The 19,095-nt window shown below is 37.4% G+C and overlaps 1 protein-coding gene across 3 annotated transcripts in view; it reads right to left on the reverse strand.

Annotated features, from left to right (window-relative positions):
* unc5db (unc-5 netrin receptor Db) overlaps nt 1-19,095 on the reverse strand; it is a 185,412-nt gene that overhangs the window by 10,858 nt on the left and 155,459 nt on the right. The window contains exons 8-11 of one of the 3 annotated variants that reach the window (XM_084415309.1): nt 18,744-18,776; nt 14,669-14,854; nt 10,772-11,128; nt 10,042-10,126 (exon numbers count right to left, since the gene is read on the reverse strand). In XM_084415309.1, the coding sequence (XP_084271435.1) occupies nt 10,042-10,126; nt 10,772-11,128; nt 14,669-14,854; nt 18,744-18,776 (661 nt within the window). Of the gene's footprint in view, nt 1-10,041; nt 10,127-10,771; nt 11,129-14,668; nt 14,855-18,743; nt 18,780-19,095 lie in introns of all 3 variants that reach the window. The other 2 variants (XM_084415310.1, XM_084415308.1) reach the window with 2 other exon arrangements.

Raw genomic sequence — 19,095 nt, forward strand, 5'->3', positions numbered from 1 at the left:
AAAATATTTCTATTTCAAATAAATGCTGTTCTTTTAAACTTTCTAATAATCAAAGAATCCTGAAAAATATATGGAGCAGCGCAACACTGATAATAATATGAAATGTTTCTTGAGCTTTGTTTCTTCAAAACTTGTAATAATTTTCTATACACTGTAATCATTATGATCACAACTTGTAATAATTGCTTTAATGAGATCATTATTTCTGCATAAATGAATACATGAGATTAGCTAACTGCATGATTTGTACCATCTTAGAACTGTACATTTTTGACATATGGACAATAATTTGATACAGTCACCCGTGATAACAGATTACTCTACATTGTAATGTAGAAACATGCAATTTTCTGTAAAAATGCTTTGAAAGTTTCCTGGTCAGAGCTAGAGCTCGACCAAATCCAACCTTGAATAATAATAATAATAATAAACTTTATTTTATAGAGCGCCTTTAAAAGCAGCTTCTCAAAGCGCTGTACATAAAATCACATGCCACCGGAAAATACAACAAGTAAAAGTTAATAAAAACAAAAGCAGCAACATTAATAATAAAAATAACTATAAAACGATCACAAAAAGACATCAGCATTCAAATGCAAGTTTAAAAAAATGTGTTTTGAGAAGAGCTTTAAAAATGCCAAAAGTCTGTGCTTCCCTGAGTTCAGGGGGGAGAGAGTTCCAAAGTGTAGGAGCATAGACAGAAAAAGCCCTGTCACCCATAGATTTTAGGTGCGTTTGTGGAACAGTTAAAGCTACAATATGCAAGAATTTTTTGCCACGAGAGGGCGCTACATTCCAAACAACAACAACGGCGTGGCTTGATGACGATGTGAAGGAGCGTGGAATGATGGGAACTGTCGTTTTAAACTCCACCGTGGATGTAAATCAGTCAGACGGGAATCGAAAAATCATGTTCATGGATGAGGCTAAGTTCTTTTTTTTATAGTGACATGCTTTTTGTGGCGAGGAGGGCGTGGTTCAGCGCGGTCTGTAATGGGAGAGAGAAGAGACGAGCGTGGGACGCAAGTAGGTCAAGTGCAAATGACGAACACCTGTGTCTTATTGCTGTGATCCGCGTGGAGAGACCGCTTATAAGCCGAGCTGGAACGAGAGAGAGACTGAAGAGAAAATTGGACGCAGAGAAAGAAAACCGGTGGATCCGAGCTCTCATTTTTGAACTGTTTTGTGCCGTCGCGGTTGCCACGGTGAATGCGCGTTGTGCACGACTTTTGTTTGTTTTGCTTTATTTTAATAAAGTACGAGTCCCAGTCACGCCAACCCGTCTTCTTCCTTCCTGACTCTTAAACCTCATCACACTTTTATTTCATTAAAATGAATTAACCGCAAGAAAAGTAAGGTTTAATACTAAATTGGTTATCACTGATGTTACTGTATGTCGAATTCATTGTTGTGATAACGCGGCGCAGTTTTACGTGTTCTAAACAATTGTTGTAAAAGTACATTCGAACATACCCACATCATTTGCCAAAATACTGATTAATCTTTATGTATAACACATGCTATATTTATTTACATGGCCATAAACACCAGATGTGATAAACAATGTCAATAAACTAAACACAAATCTAAAGCAATAATACTTCCCTTACATAAACATAACTATTACCGAATGCTACATTTGGAAAATATAAAATTAAGCATGCTTTGTCGACAGAACCAGCTGCAATGGTAAAGAATAAATGTGTTCCATAACGACTGCACGAAACAAGCTAACGTTTGTTGCTTGATAGACGCTACAACTACAACTTCTGCATTTGTCCAGGACTCCACGCAGTACGAGCGGAAACCGAGGGTAACGCGGATGTGACGCAATTGACTGGCGACTCCCAGCTCCCCCCTGCTCTAACGCCCCGTTTCCTTGGTTAAAATCGCAATTTTCTCACGATTTAAAAATAGTTGGAAACATTTGGGATATTGTAAGTAATCAACTTAACAAAATATATACCACTGGCCTTGAGATTATGGGATATTTTAATGCAAAATTCTTGCATATTGTACCTTTAACAGATTACACTGTGAGGAGCGCAGTCGGCGATTTAGAGTATAAACGGTTAATAAACCAGATAAGTATTGCGGAGCTAAGCCGTGTGATGCCTTGTATGTCAACATGATCTTAAAATCAACACGGAACCTGACCGGGAGCCAGTGTAAAGACGTCACTTCAGTTTCCAAGAATAGCTGTGTATCTGTGCATTACTGTGTGTGTGTGTGTGTGTGTGTACTCTTTTGTTACGGGACCTGACGTTCATGAGGTGAACAACTGGCACGCAGGAGAGGTGAAATAACCATCTGGCATCCAGATCATCTATGGAGATATTCTTCTGACGAACAGCCATTTGTGGAAAATTTTCTACGTTTATTTGTGTCTTAACCAATCAGAATTATTCAAACTGTCTTGATGACGTAGCTTACTGACCTGTGTAGAGTATAATTGCTGTTGTTTTGAGAATGAACGGCAGGGTGGACTACAAACTCCTTGCTGAGTGCTGAAGCTGGCTTCTGCTGATGAAACTGCAAACTAAACTTCAGTAAAATGTTCTTCAATTTACTGCATCTCTGACTCCTGGTCTTCATTCATCATATCTGTAAAATCCCCTATAAAGGTATACTGTACATGCAATTCTTGGAAATCAGCCCATGACCTTGGCTAGAGCTACACTCAACTTCTTGAGCTACACTAGACCCCTTTGGTCAGTAATCAAAATAGTGAACACATTTAGCTAAATCAAATAAAGTGATCAGAAAAAAACAAAACAAAAAAAACACAATGAAATCTACATCATAACCCTCAATTATCCTGCATAGATACCGTTATGATAAAAGCTGTCACGTCGGCAGTCTACAGAATCATTAAAAACACGACTCAGAACCTTGATTTAGGGGAAGCTACTGATTATCTGAGGGTACCGGAGTCGTTTGACCAGCTCCTGCATATTCATTAGTCATTGCTTATGATCTTCTGGCCATTATCGCTACCTTCCATATTTTCCTTGTGGTGGTAAACCATAACAGAAAACCCATTAATGAGAAAAAGTTAATGAAGGCTTTGGCCTTTCATGCAAATTTAGAGGTAAAAAAGAAAGGAAGGAAAAACCTTCTGGTTGACAACACTGCATATTTTCACTGCATATGAATATATATCTATAAAATATGTGGCACTATTTATTTTTGTTATTGTCCATCAATAAAAATTATCAAGTCATCAAAATGTAATAGACAAAACTGTAAAAAAATAAAATAAAATAAAAACTCCAGCCAGGCCTGTAAATAGTTGTAAATTTAGCCAAAATTGTGTTAGATCATATAAATAAATAATTCTGTTAAATAATAGTTTGTCAAATGTATCTAATAAAATACATTGGGATTTGTGCTTTTAATACTAAGTAATGGGACACCAAAGTGCCATGTAGATCCAAAGTATATCCAACTAACCACATTGGAATATAAAATTCACAACAAACTTTGAAAGTCGAGGAGCACCACATCAACAGAACTTGCTTTAAGGACTTTTACAGTATACCCAAAGGACGCCAGAAGCTTTTTCAGTTTATCTGAATCTATATTAATTCAGCTTTGCTGAAGAGGGAATAAGGACTAAACCACTCTTTACAGCCAATCAGGCCGTCCTCTTCCAAACTCTCTCCAAGTGTTCTTCTATTTACATCTAATTACTATTCAGGCATGTCAGGTCTGTAGGAACTTCAATGCGATTTAAACCACATTCAGGTTTAACTAAAAGAGGCTGTATGAAGAACAATGCATTATGAATGTTTGAAATGCCTCGACTGTATCTGTTTGACATTGGCATTAAAAGTGAAAACATCATCCTTCAATTAATTTTTCTTTACTAGTGTGTATTTGAACAACAAGCAAGAAAATAACTACTTAATCGAAAGGTTTATTGTCTTTACATTTTTCAAATAATATCCTTCTTGTTTTAAAGGATTAAAACAGATAAAACTGCAATGTAATGTCAGGAAAGTACTTAAAAGCTACATTTCATTATACCTCTCTGGTATTCACATCACAGAAAACCGAATTTCTCTACGTAAACAGTTCTTCACTGCAACACAACACTAGTTTGCATTTTTCATGCGAGTCAAGGATAGAGGCAGGTTACCTGGGTTGCATAAGGAACTGCACTTGAAAATGAGTCTTCACTCTTGTACCTTAAGTGTCTTGTTATGTTTTTTACAACTCTCCTCCTCCTCATCAAGGGTCTTATCCTGCAAGGTCTGTATTGAGAAGCATTATTCAAAAAGACTGATGAGTCACTGCTAGGGGGTCGAGCAGCAGAGTGCCAGAGCATTAACGGACACTGTAGGAGGCGATAGGCAAACTTAATGCTTCTATTATGTATTCATTCTTTCATTTAAGCATCTGACTGTGACTTAACTTCAGTGTGGCAAATTGATCAGTGACTTCATTTAAAGGAGTAGTTCCACAAAAATGAAAAGTCCCTAATCCCTTAGTCATCCTCATGTCTTTTCAAACTTGAATGACCTTCCTTCTGTGGAACACAAAAGGAGTTATTTTATATCAGTATGTCCAAACTGCTCTTTTCCATACAATGAAAGTAAATGGTGACCATGACTGTCAGGCATGATTTCAAAAACAAAGATTTCAAAGCAAGAATATTTGTGAATAAGGACCCAGTTATATTGCTTCAAATACAGTGCACTAAATTTGATGGTGTTTATTTTGGTAATTTTTGCAGCCTGATGATCCCCATCCTCTTGCATTGTAAGGAAAAGAAAAGCTCCTTGATAAAACTTCTCTATCTGTGTGCCACAGAAGAAAGATTTGGAACAAGGGTTTTGTCATCTTAGACTGAACTAAGATGCAAATGTTACAATGCTATTTCAGTTATGAATTAGAAGAATTCGTCTTGAAATTCAAGATTTTGATATTGTTTAGGATTACATGGTACCTTAAAGGATTAGTTCACCCCAAAATGAAAATTTCCTAATAATTTACTCACCCCAATGCCATCCAAGATATCCATGTCTTTCTTTCCTCAGTGGGAGAGAAATTATGTTTTTTGAGGAAAACATTTCTGGATTTTTCTTCTAACAATGGACTTCATTGGTTACCATCGTTTTTAAGTCCAAATCAATGCAGTTTCAAAAGTCTTTGAAGTGTTTAAACGGGCTGTACGCGATCACAGCTGAAGAAGAGGTTGTTATCTAGCGAAACGATAGGTCATTTAAAGGGTTAGTTCGCCCATTTAAGACATGAAGTTGTATGCAATCCTTACCAGCACTATAGTGCATACACACTGACCCACTCTGTGGTAACCTCCCTGGTCAGAGTTCTGGCCGCTCGAAGTTTTTCAAGAAAGTATTCCCGGTTACTTTCCGGGGCCTCAAAACTGTGCGTTATTACGTGAAAAAATTATATGCGTTTCAAAGCTTGATTAATTTACATCACAAAAAACACTCCGGGCAAAATTCATACCTCAGTTTTAATCGGCACTATTTTCTTTCCATTTCTATCAATCCGCGCTGCTGTCAACGTCAACAGTGCGCACGTTCCGATCAGCAGTTCCATAGTGTTTACACAATCGAATGACAACGACGTAAAAAGTACAAAATTAACAATGGTGCGAACTTGTAAATTCCCAGGTTGTGACCACAAGAATGTGCCGGGATCACCGTTCAGATTCCATCGTTTTCCTGTTTCGGATATAGCTACAGTATAAGACAGCTTTGGCTGGTTGCCATCGGCTACTCTGCGGGAGCTAAAATATCCAAAATAAAGGATTTTCGTGTGTGCAGTGCTCACTTCAGCGAAGACGATTACATCCCAAGGAGGAAAAATAAAATAAAAAGATTTTAAAGAGTTTTGCTGTACCAGTAGGCTACCACAGGTAAGCTCTATTTACTAACTTTATAATTACATGTCTGAACTGTACGGTTAAAAAAGCTGATGTTTAGACTCCAGTGGAAATCACGTGAAAAGAGGTCTATTATAAAAACAGTTTATAGGGATATAGGTACAATTTTGCGGGTAAGCTCTACTAACTTTATGATCCCATGTCTAAACTGTACAGTAAACAAGCTGATGTTTAGACTCCAGTGGAAATCACGTGAAAAGAGGTCTAATATAAAAACAGTATATGGGATATAGCTTCATCTCTGTTCTCTCGCTCTCTCTCTTCCCGTTCAATCTCCATCTGATGAAGTTCGGCATCGGTATACTCCGGTTCATAAAGGTATCCCTTTGGTGTTGTGCTAAAATTACTTTCATCCTCATCTGTTCCGTCTGACATTATGCTAAAATTTGTTTCATCATCAGAACTTTCGTAGTCAGACATGTTGTCAACGAGTCGTGCTATCAACAGCTGATCGGAACGTGCGCACTGTTGACGTTGACAGCAGCGCGGATTGATAGAAATGGAAAGAAAATAGTGCCGATTAAAACTGAGGTATGAATTTTGCCCGGAGTGTTTTTTTGTGATGTAAATTAATCAAGCTTTGAAACGCATATAATTTTTTCACGTAATAACGCACAGTTTTGAGGCCCCGGAAAGTAACCGGGAATACTTTCTTGAAAAACTTCGAGCGGCCAGAACTCTGACCAGGGAGGTTACCACAGAGTGGGTCAGTGTGTATACACTATAGTGCTGGTAAGGATTGCATACAACTTCATGTCTTAAATGGGCGAACTAACCCTTTAAATTTAAAAAAAATAATTTATAGACTTTTTACCTTCAATAGTTCGGATTGAGCTGATCAACAAACGGACAGGGAACTACGTCATCACGTTGAAAGGTCACGCCGGCGCCGGCAATACTATTTGAACTACTATTCATATTCATCAGAATGTTATTCATATACTATTCATATTCATATTCACTGAATACTATTACTATATATATAATAGCAAACAATACTATTTGAACTATCCTCCTACGTACGGTCGCATTGTAAACAGTGGGGCGGTACTTCTGCCGGCGCCGGCGTGACCTTTCAACGTGATTTCCGAACTATTGAAGGTAAAAAGTCTATAAATTATAAAACTTTTTTGAAAATGACCTATCGTTTCGCTAGATAACAACCTCTTCTTCAGCTGTGATCGCGCGTACAGCCCGTTTAAACACTTCAAAGACTTTTGAAACTGCATTGATTTGGACTTAAAAATGATGGTAACCAATGAAGTCCATTGTTAGAGGAAAAATCCAGAAATGTTTTCCTCAAAAAACATAATTTCTCTCCCACTGAGGAAAGAAAGACATGGATATCTTGGATAGCATTGGGGTGAGTAAATTATTAGGAAATTTTCATTTTGGGGTGAACTAATCCTTTAAGCTGAGGCAGTTACAGCTTTAACTCTTGTGCAAAATCAACTGTTCCATTCAAGATGTTTTTTATAAGCTACACACCATAAAGAAAAACCAGACCTAAAGACCAGGCGTTAAACGATTAATGCTCTATATTGTTCAAGGCATCGTGCAGAGAGGAGTCTTTATTAATCGATAATCTGCCCCTAGCCGTAATCATAATTTGTGTAAAAAGGAATGAGTTGTTGCTGTTTTATTGCCTCTAGGGCTATTTCAACTGGAAATTGCAGTGAATTGTTAGCCTGACGTCGTCATACTCAATTCTAGTCAGAATGTGAGTCTGATACTTCTCCATTGAGCTTTGATTATGGGGCGTGTTTCAACCGAACCAGGAAAAAAAATTCCTCTGCACTCAATTGGATAGACCTACAACCAATCAGAGCAACGGAGTAAGTGACGTATGTTTTTCATTCATGTTTCCGATCGCGGTTCTCTGTTCCTCTTTTAAAATTAATGCGCTGTCGATATCTTCTATAACAGACGCGATGGCGGAATCTACACATGATGTTTTATAAACAAATTTCAGGAGGAGCACATTCAAATAATCAATCCAATCAACCGTCTATCAGCATGAGAGGAAAGCATATATTTATTCACTCGGTCAACTCACCTAACATGACAGTTTTCAGCATCCCTGCACTCACTCTTGGCTTGTTCTTCCACAGCCAGGAATACGGGGGGAGTACTTTGGGTTCGGGCCGAATACCGAGCCCGAAGCCTCTCCTCAGACAGCACGCCAAATATGCATTTATTCTATCTGACTTATTTGTAAGCGTGAACTCGTGAAATCTCAATTCTTCAGCGGCAGTCATTTGAATTCAACCCAAGCGCTCGTTGATGACGTGGATGATGACGTTACCGTTGCTTATCTGTCCATCATCGTATAAAGCCCGCCCTGACAATTTGATTGGTCCGAACAATTTTTGTTCGGGCATAATAGCTCCTCAACGGAGCGAGTCCAGACCGAACTTCCCGACCAAAAAATATTGTGGGCGGGGTTCGGGCTGGCACCCAGGCTAGTGAATTGTATGAAAAGGTACGTTTTGGGAGTTTTGCACACCTGGAAAGTGATCTTGAGAAGTCACAACCCATTCCATGATATGATGGAGCAATCACCTCATGAGTACATCATTTTCATAATTTGTGAAAAATGCTATTCATTTATTTATTTATAAGTAAAACTATTTTTTTAGTGTGGATAAACTTACAGAGTGCACCTTGAAGCTTCAGTCTAAATCGGTGATCTGCCACAGATGTGGTGAACAGTGACTCATAATGTCCTCATTTTACACTCCTTAGTAGTAACTGTTTCCTCCATCATCCTGTGCCGTTATGAAGATGTATTCAGTCAGAGCAATAACAGTTGGCAGTTGTATTAGATCTCCTTCAGGTTTTGGCAGAGTGCAACAGACATATTGTCTCCAGAGACACATCAAGACTCACGCAGGCTCATTACCTTTACATGCTGAGAATACATAATACACAACGTGTCAAAATGTAAGACCTTCAGAAACTCTCAAGTAAGTTTTATGAAGAAACAGCCAGATGGGGGCATAGACCATAACCTATATATGCCAAAACATCTCCCATAAAATGATCACTCAATGATCAGGATAAAAAAGATTCACTTCTGTGAACTTCATGTTTGACATGATAAAAGAAAATCAAGTCATAATCAGACTTCAGTTTTTCACTGAAAAGAGTTCAATAACTCATGAAGTCAGAATCCTGCTTGTTTGACAGAGCTTTTATGGCATGACACGTTCCAGTGTGAAGTCAGACTACATCTCTTATATTCATAATCAGATCCCACTTTAAGGTAAGAGAGTCTTGATGATAAAAGTCAACTCTGATATTTTCATCCTGTATTCATTTGTTCCAAGTAATGGTATTTCTTCCTATAATACAGACGCCATCCCAAAAAACACAAATATATAACGCCATCTGCAATGTGTGTATGTCAATGTATCTGGAATGTTCATTTACCAAATGTTTATCTATTCATCTAATGTGTTACCATTTAAAGCTGTAGCAAGAATGACTTCAAGAATGTAACCATTCAAAACAGTACTGTAAATAAACCCCAATAAACCACTGCATAAACTAGACTTAATGCTGATTTAATGATACACAAAGCATTAACAACAGTCACATTTTAGCAGTTCTCTCCCACATATTTAGCTATTCTAACTGCACTTTTTCCATCAGTGATTTTTGTCTTTCCTACAGCAAAAAAAAAAAACCATCCTACAATTGTATTACGATATGTCCTTGAAAGACAATAGTAAATACATGGAAGCTGAAATCAAACGCACAAATATTTCTTCAAATTGCCTAAATGAATTAAAAGAATGTGTTTTTCAACAAAGTATTCAGAAACTCTATGAACATAGCCCTAAACTATTTTGCTAATCTTTTTATTATTATTATTTTTTTTATCTAAGTCTCTTATTTGGCATGAGTGGATTATATAAATTGAAATAGGTCTATAGTTTGAACATTTCTGTGTCGAGACTGACTGTTTATTGTATAATGCTGGGCCTTGTTAAAAGCTTCTTGAACAACAGAAATTGGAATTTTGAAAAAAAAGATGTTTTGTCTGAACTGTTAAGAAGGAATGCTAATACTTACACAACAAAATATGAAAGTGATACAGATATGCCAGTCTACAGTCTTACCTAGACTCCCCCTGATTTATGAGCATGTACATTTCCCAAGAGGTGTCATCAGCAATCGCCCCGTGAGGCACCAGTAAGCTCACTCCTAGAAAACCAACACCGTAAACATCAACACTGAGATAGCTACACAATACACATTTATTCCTATATTACATTCAAAATTATACCATGTCCTTATATTTACAAATGAAAATTTGTAAATTTGATTACAACCTTGTGAAAGGTGAATATGTACAAAATTCTCTCAGCAGCTTAACTGCATTTTTAATGTGTTTAAAATACAAAAACTTTGTAATCATCTTCCTCGTCTATTTATTACAGTTAACCTAATAAAAGTACATGTGCACTTGAATAACAATAGTTGTTTTTATGTAGTCTGACATGCACACGTACAAGTAAAAATAACAATAATTATGATTTTATGTCTTTCTTCTAACAAGCATTAGCCAAAGAGAACATTTGCTTGTGGGGCATTTATTAGATGCAAAACAATGATTAGAGAAAACAAATATTTCACAAACTGTTCATAGTTACCAAAGCCATTGTTTTGTGGGCTTGGAAGGGAATTAGTGTGAGTAAATGACAATATTTTCATATTGGGTGAACTCTCAATCTAAACCAAATTCTAAAAGAATATGAATGACTTTAGCTTTCCTGAACCTTAAGATTACCTCCTATCTTGGTCATCATTGCATAAAAATAAAACACAAAAACGCATACTTTCACTCACCTGCATTTGGAATGACCAATCGTCCACCCAGATGCCCAAACACAGCGCTTGTTTTCAACCAAGTCTTCCCGGGTGTGTGAAGTCCGTTAGCAGCAATCAGGGTCGTCTTCTTTCCTTCTACTGTGCTGTAGTTTGGGTGAAGGTTAGCAGGGAGGGTCTCCAGGTGGGTTTTCACATGGTACTCAGCCCGGTCCGCCACACCTAGTGAAACCATAAAGGAGCTCTGAACTTTGACCTTGTCTGGCAGGGGGTCAAAGAGCTCTTTGTCTATGGAGTCCTGAAAGCAGATTGGACCGCTGTACGTCTGGCCGACAGTTAAATCGGGCTGCATGGAGGAATTCAGCAGAAGTGGATTGCCTGGGGAGATGAAAAGGCAGTCTTTGGTATTTTGGGAGTTTTGTTGATACAGGTAAAAAGAAAAGAATACGGTTAGATGGGGTCCTGACATGCCAACTCCAGTGCAGCAGACCATGGCTTAAAAATCAAGGCGTGCAACAGAAAAGGATTAAATATTTAATTTACTGTTTTGGCTAAAATATTCATTCTAAGAGTGCTGGAAAAAGGGGAAAAAATGTATCTTTAAAAATACAAAAAGTGAAAAGGACAATTTTAAGTATGTGAGAAAACTAAATGCTCTGGCACCAACTAAATGATTTAGTTAGGTTAGTTTAATTCTTGGCCCTTCAAAATCTAACCTCCTAAAATGTGGTTCTGAATAGGTGTTAGAATATTATTAAGAGTATAGATTTTTAATTCCATACTTTTCTAATATGTTACAGTCCATTTTATGACCCAGTTCGTTTTCTGGCTTGCATGGCAGCAATAGGCTGTGTTTTCCAACAACTGGCAACCCGGGGTGTCGAAATACTAATGGGTAAATTGGCAGTGGGCAGGATTACACAGACCAAAACAAAAACAGACATTCCGACATGGAACGCACATTTCAAAGTAGAGGCTGTAGCATTGTTTTTGAAAGAAACAAGTATGTAAACTTAGCAACTTAGTTTCCTAAATATCTGCAAACAAATGGCATTTTTATGCTTTAGCACAGTCAAAGAAAATTACATACAGCACCTTTAATTAAAAAAGTATAGTCAGTTGTGCTGTGTTTCTGAACTACTTTAGAGCACACAACTTTGGAATTTTAGATTATGCAAACTGACCTGAACAGCTTATGTACTTGTGTTTTTAGACCTTTATCATCAAAGATACAGTGCAGACCCTTTTGCTAGCATTCAGCTTAATTGCTTCCATGTTATTTGACTACTAGTCAGAGTAGATTTTTCATGGCAACAGTTGCTTACATGCATTGATTGATGTTAACAGTCACATCCTTAAATGGCTTGTCATCACCCATTACCACAGTTAGCATTGGTTCGCCAGTGGCATCATTAGGGATTTGCGCTTTCGCATAAAATTAATTCATTAAGTGAGAGAGCAACTAAATGGAGACAAAGATATATGAAGTATGCCTAAGTGACCTTTTTGTTTTTCCAAGTTTTTAAATCTGTCGCCTCCCAGCTTGGGCTCAGAACAGCTCTTGGAAGGGGGTCTTCATCTCTCACTGTTGCTCTCTCACCTTTTCCAGTCCGAGGCAGACACACACCATCACAGAACCCCCACGATTCATCCCGGTGCCAAAGTAGCTCTAACATTTGAGTCACTTAGTCCTTGCTGGCCAGCTGCTGCACAGTGAGGGGTGAGAGGCAGGAGGCTAATGGATCTTTATTTTTAGGAAAATCGTTAATTACCCCAGTATGGGCTGATCGGTGTCAGGCATTTGGGATATTTCTAGTCGCCATGCTTGGGCAGGCCAAGGCTTTGTTATAGAGTGACAAGAGGTTTATGTTATAAATTTGACTGGTCCTGCAAAGTTCTAAGGTGTCAGGATGGGGACAATTATGGTGGGAAACTGCTGAAATTTCAGGAAATATGCTGCTGCATACTCACATTTGGGATTATGAAAACTTATTCATTACCTTTTAAAGGGTTTATTCACCTGAAAATGCATTGTCTCATCATTTACTTTCCCTCATGTTGCTCCAACCCTTTATGACAGTCTTTCTTCTGTAGAAAATATTTTGAAGAATATTTCCACTGTTTTTGTCCATACAATGGAAAGTCATTGGGTCTTGTCCAAATAATATTGGACCCCAATGACATTTCTCAAATTATCTTATTTTGTGTTTCACTGAAGAAAGTAATTAATGCAGGTTTGGAATGACATGAGGGTGAGTAAATGATGGTCAATTTGATTTTTGGGGTGAATTATTCTCTTTGACCACTCCTATAGAAGAACCAGAACTGAACCAGATTTACCAGACATATAAAGAGATTACAACATATTAAATGGTTCAAATTCTTAAATTCTCACCCACAACAAGTCGTTTTTTCCCCCCTATATCTCTTCAGAAGGAGGATATGATCACTGTGGGGCAGAAAATCTTTAAAATGGCAGTGAAATGAAAGGACGAGAAAGCAGGATGATAGGAGTTAATGAAACAGGCATGTAGTGGGCACCTTGCAGAGAAAGATCTGGAATTAGAGTCGTGATTAAAATGACTCAGTGGCTGAGATTTCAAGAGCAGACAGACGGGCAAAGGTCTGGAGTCTCATACTGTTACCTGTGATTTAGAGAGTCAGCTGGAATACTTCAGAAGCTTTATTATAATTACACACACTGAGAAAACTGCAACAGATATCATGTAGTGAGACAAGTTAAAAGGAAAAGTGATACAACGAATAATGAGTGAATAATGAATAATGAGAAATAATACAAAAACTAAATTAAATTAAATGCGCTACAATTTGGAACTTTTAAATGTTTAAAATGTTTAGTGAATAACTGTTTAGTGAAGCTTATAATTTCTCATTCTACATCCCACATCCTTAAATGAACATCCAACATGTTCTCTTTTCTATTGCATGGGGTTTGGTCTTTCCTGTGAGCGCTGATGGGAACCGGATTGGCTGTTGGAATAGGACACAGCGGGAGGCTGAGAGAAAGTTGGCCTTTTTAAATAGGATTGATGACCTGACAGATGCGGCTCAGCTGAGCCTTGATCCCCCTCTTTCCTGTTGCATGGAAAAGAAGGGTGTTGCCATCCCAGGCCTTGAGCACAATAAACACAAGCTGCTAGTCGCGGGATTTCACTGTGCTGTCACAAGCAGCCAGGATTGATTACCCTGTGGGGCGATGGCTATCACTTTCCCTGACCCAGAAGCGTCAGCGGTGGTAATATGGACGCGTGTAGCGGAACCAAATGTAGTTCAAACGACCGTAGACGTGGTCTTATCTACAGAAGTTATCGGCACAGCTGACAAAAAGGCAGAATTTAAGTTGGCGTAGCATGACTTTTTGGGGGTAAGAATGTGTTTAGTCAGGGGAAGCGGTTTTTGTGAGTAAAAAACATCTTAGTGTTTTACTGTGAAATAAAAGCATATGAGCATTTTCAGTGCATCCGGAAAGTATTCACAGTGCTTCACTTTTTCCACATTTTGTTATGTGACAGCCTTATTCCAAAATTGATTAAATTAATTATTTTCCTCTAAATTCTACAAACAATACCCCATAATGCTTATGTACATGTGATTTTGTTAGTTTTTTATTTGTAATAAATTTGCAAAGATTTTAAACAAACTTCTTTCACGTTGTCATTATGGGGTATTGTTTGTAGAATTTTGAGGAAAACAATGAATTTAATCCATATACTTTCTGGATGCACTGTATCTCATGGATTGTGTGTCTGTATGCTTTAACAAGCAATTTCTCTATTTTGGAATTATTAAATATTCATTATGGTTTAGCCTATTACTGTGACTAGCGGCGCATGAACTTCAGAATCACAATAAATCAATTAATTTAACCGAAGCACTTTATCTACAATGAACTCTTACCCTGTCTGGTGGTTTTGAAGTTGAAGGACTGGAAGCCCCCAGCAAGAGCAGATGAGTCAATGACATCCACTCCGTACTCACTCTGACTCTTCCTGTAGAGGGTGATAGCCACGATGAGGACGACCACAGCGATCACCCCCGCAGCCAGACCAGAGTACAGCGCAACATCAATAGAGTTCTCCATGCCTGGGACACAGCCAGAAACACACACAACACATACTTAGGCTCCATGGGAAAACTATTATTTATTGTGGAAATAATTTATGAAAATATGCCAAATAGCACACATTTGATCAGGAAGTTGTTGAACTATTTAAATAAATATCTGTGCAACACATGTGAGCTACCTTACATAAATTATTAGTATTAAATATAAAAAAAATCTTTAATATAATATGATAATATATAATATACGTATATAAAATATTTAATAATAATAATGTAAATATATAATTACTTTATATTTGGATTTATACACTTAAAGGTGCATTGCGCAACTTTTCATGTTAAAAATACCCGTTTTCTAACCCATACATGCTTAAACAATTGCCTGATGGGCTGACTGAGCCCTTCTCTGATCACTGCGATTGCCTCTATAATCCTGTACAGTAAAATAAATAAGAGGGATTCGGGTCGGAATCTGAGACTGGGCGTGACGTCATGCGCGTTCACGGCACGCTCATATGTCTGGCAGGTTTGTGATTGTGTATGCGCCGACGCCGCCATTCTCCGTAGAAAATGGATTCTAAGAGACCGGCTTGTAGTTCATTTCAAACACCAACGCAAACTCCACGTAAGATAAAAAAAAAAAAGAGAACTTTTGTCTAGTGCAACCAAAAGGTCCAAATTGGAGTCAGACAGGCGTCGGGGTAAGACGAGAGTAAACATAGGGAAGGCTTTCAACAAATGGAGAGATCTCCGGTCTGCTCTAGGGCTCAAACGGGATCCTCAGTTGGCTTTTTTCTTGATAAAAAGGTAAGATATATCCCATTCTCTAATGTCTGATACGGCCAATAATGACAATAAATGACGATCCATAAAATGTGTAATGCTTTAGCGTAAGCTAGATAAATGTACAATCGGAATAGGTTTTACTAACTTACCATTGTCAGTGATCAGGTTCAGAATGATTGTGATATAAAATGCTGATATATAAGTTAGATACTTAGACACAAATTTTGAGCAAATTACTGCTTAATTACGATGTATTGCTATTGGAATATGCTACTTAGCTGATCAATAAAACAGGCTAAACCCCCGCAAATCTTCGGCGGATTAGCCTGTTTGGCTTTTATGGTAACGTCATAGTGCCACTTGATTGTTTATTACCTTGAGACATTTGGGTGTACTTTGTTGACCGACTGTGTATGGTATGGTATCATGATTACAATTTTGAGCTTTTACAAAGTTATAACTTATATTGTTCATGAACGTGTTTCCATAATAATAGTCATAAGTGGATACAGTAAACACATAACACAGTTCAACATGGAGATAGATGGGAATAAAAAACGAAGTTTTCTACTACCCCCATTTTTTCCCTCACACATAAGTGTGTTATTTACTCAATTGCCTTTCCTTTCACATATTTTAAATTACTTGCAGATTTAAAACTTTATTACCTCTGAAGACATTATGATTGTAAACAAAAGATTTGTGCGGCTGATGCTCCTTGGGTTATGACCAGCTCGAGCTCGTGCAAGCGTGCGTGTGCGTGTGGTCCGTGAGCGTGCACACCTCTGGTTGCAGTTTCGCTTGCCGCCAGAGGGGGCGTAGTTCTGCGAAAACTCAGACTCTCGCGCAATGCACCTTTAAGGGTACAAAGTTACTTTTTTTTACTTTCTTGTAGTGTCATCATTGTTATTATTATATTTCTTTTTCTTTTTATCTCTTTTATTTATTTATTTTATTATTATTATTATTATTATTTTGCATTAGAAGTTACTGTTTTGTTACAGTTTTACTGTTTTTATAGCCATTCCCACTGGTTGACCAGCTGTTTTGGAATATTTAGTTGTTTCATCTGATTTTGACCTCTCATGTATCCAATGAGCACCAGTGGCTATATGTGTTCATACCCCTGTAGCATACACAGTTGCCTCGTTTTCATTTACAAGTTTAATGATAAGTAATATTTTTTTTATTCATTATATATATATAAAAAAAAATTGTATTCATTATTTTTTCTACAACTATTATATGGTGTTATGAAATATTAAAATAAGAAATAGTTCATTTAAAGGTATAGTGGAGGATCTTTCCGAATTTTAGATAAGACCCGCCCTCCCAACTTTTTGAATGAGTTTGATTGATTTTCAGAATGATTGACAATTAGGAGGACCAATAGTATAGGTGATCCACCCGGAAGTAAAAAATCCTCCACTATACCTTCAATAGTTTTGTAGATTTGTGCAAGTAAAATGTTTCACAGTGCCATAAAATAAAAGAACTAAAAAAATAATACAATTATTATTATTTCTGTGATTATTTTATTGTGATATGATGAAATGTTTAAATAAGATGTAGTTTGTGTAATAGTTTTGTAGATTTTTGCAAGTGAAATGTTTTCACGGCACCGGAAAAAAAGACATTTTGGTGACAGGGAAACATTTAAAGCCGTCACGCCTGGTCATTGTGGTTAGGGTTGCAAATCTGTCAGACACCTGTGCAAATGGAACAGGTGCAATATGCACATGTTTAGCAGTGTATAAAGATATGCTTGGCACGTGAGCGCAGTTTGGGAGGTGTGAATTCCAGGGCTCTTACTACTTTAATAACTGGCAGGGTGGTGTGCCAACACCCCACGCAATGATACATCTGTTCAGCTGGCATCTATAGCACTGGCCCAAGTGACCTCTGCAGCAGGAGGTTTGGGCGGACCGAACTCGCCAGATCACAAAGGACACAGAGGACATTAATCATGCCGTGAGAGGAAGAATATGTTTTTAAAACTACACCACTGCATCTCAAATATCCTGACACACTACATAAAGTTGAACAGGATTACATGCTTCAAGCTGGAAACAAGTTTCTGTCCAAGGGTAAAGGTGAATTAATTGCAAGTCCATCATGCAACAGATTTAATAGATTTAATTAGAAGCCTTATAACCCAGCTCACACATCAATGCACACGGAAGAGTCTCAGAGCCATAGCATCGTAACAATGCAGAAGCACCTGGTACTAATACATATTTAAAATGATGTTGTGCAAAGTGCCTCAATATGGTTAAAATAATACACGGGAGAAATGAAGACATAATGCTTGACGAGCTGAGTTAATATTCAATGATTACACCTCATTGCTTCCTCTAAATATAGCACGTTCAAACGCCACATCCAATCACTCACGCTCTCTAATCTGAAAGGACACAATACATTGACTAGCACTTTGAAATTCCGCAAAATGTATAATCTGGACAAGTTGATAAGGACACCTGCAAAATATTTAGGATCCCTTAATCAGTGACTTTGACTTGTTTTCCGGATAAATTCAGCTGAGAAGAAAATTGTTGTAGGGTAAAAAGACTTGTTTTTAGAGAAAATATTCTGAATATCTAAAATAATAATAATAATACAAAACTTACCACATTTATTTTATTGTTCCACTGCCAGGTTTCCCCCCAATTATTTTATGAATAAACCTTTTTTCTTTTCTTTTTTTACTTGACTTTTCTATTATAAATGTATTATTTGATTTCATATTCTCTAACAACCCTTTTTGCCATACATAAACTCTTATTTCTCAAGTTTATTTGCTGTGGGTGCTTTAATTGGTTTGTAATTTCCATACTAAAATTTTAATTTTAGAGACAGATTGTATTCTTGCCAATTAATCTTCTGCATCTTTTTTTCCACTTTGTTGCGAATGACACCTGTTGTCAGCATAATGATACAGGGTAACCAAGCGTAGAAGTGAACACACATTTGAGAGGATTGAGCTTATCTTAATTAAGGAGGGAGTAAAAAAAAAAAAAAAAAAAGCTTGCACACAAATTCTAATTTCAAAAAAAGGAAATTTAAGATAAAATGATTCAAACCAAAGTTTACTTAAGAATTCACATGGAGGAGAACTCACTCTGAGGATTGACATCATGCATCAGCTTCCCATCTGCTGGGAAAAAGAGACAGAACAACAAAAAGAAAGAAATAAAGGGAAAGAAAGAGGGAGAGAGAATTACAGTCCATCCCTGTAATGCCCGATTTTGGGCTGTCCCAGACGAAAGATGACCAATAGTGGGATTTCTCTCTGTAGGCTCAAGGATGGTTGTTGTCACGGTCTTGTGACCAAAGATAGCCAGTGTCAGAAATTTAGTATGATCATCTCACAGTTTGCTTGCGGCTATGACCTATGTCTACTGACTAGCCAATAAAAATGCAACATGAAATGGCGTACTGATAAACGTGACATGGCGCTAAAACTTAAAACC

The sequence above is a fragment of the Rutilus rutilus genome (genome assembly GCF_951802725.1).
Source record: "Rutilus rutilus genome assembly, chromosome: 7".
Lineage (NCBI taxonomy): Eukaryota > Metazoa > Chordata > Actinopteri > Cypriniformes > Leuciscidae > Rutilus > Rutilus rutilus.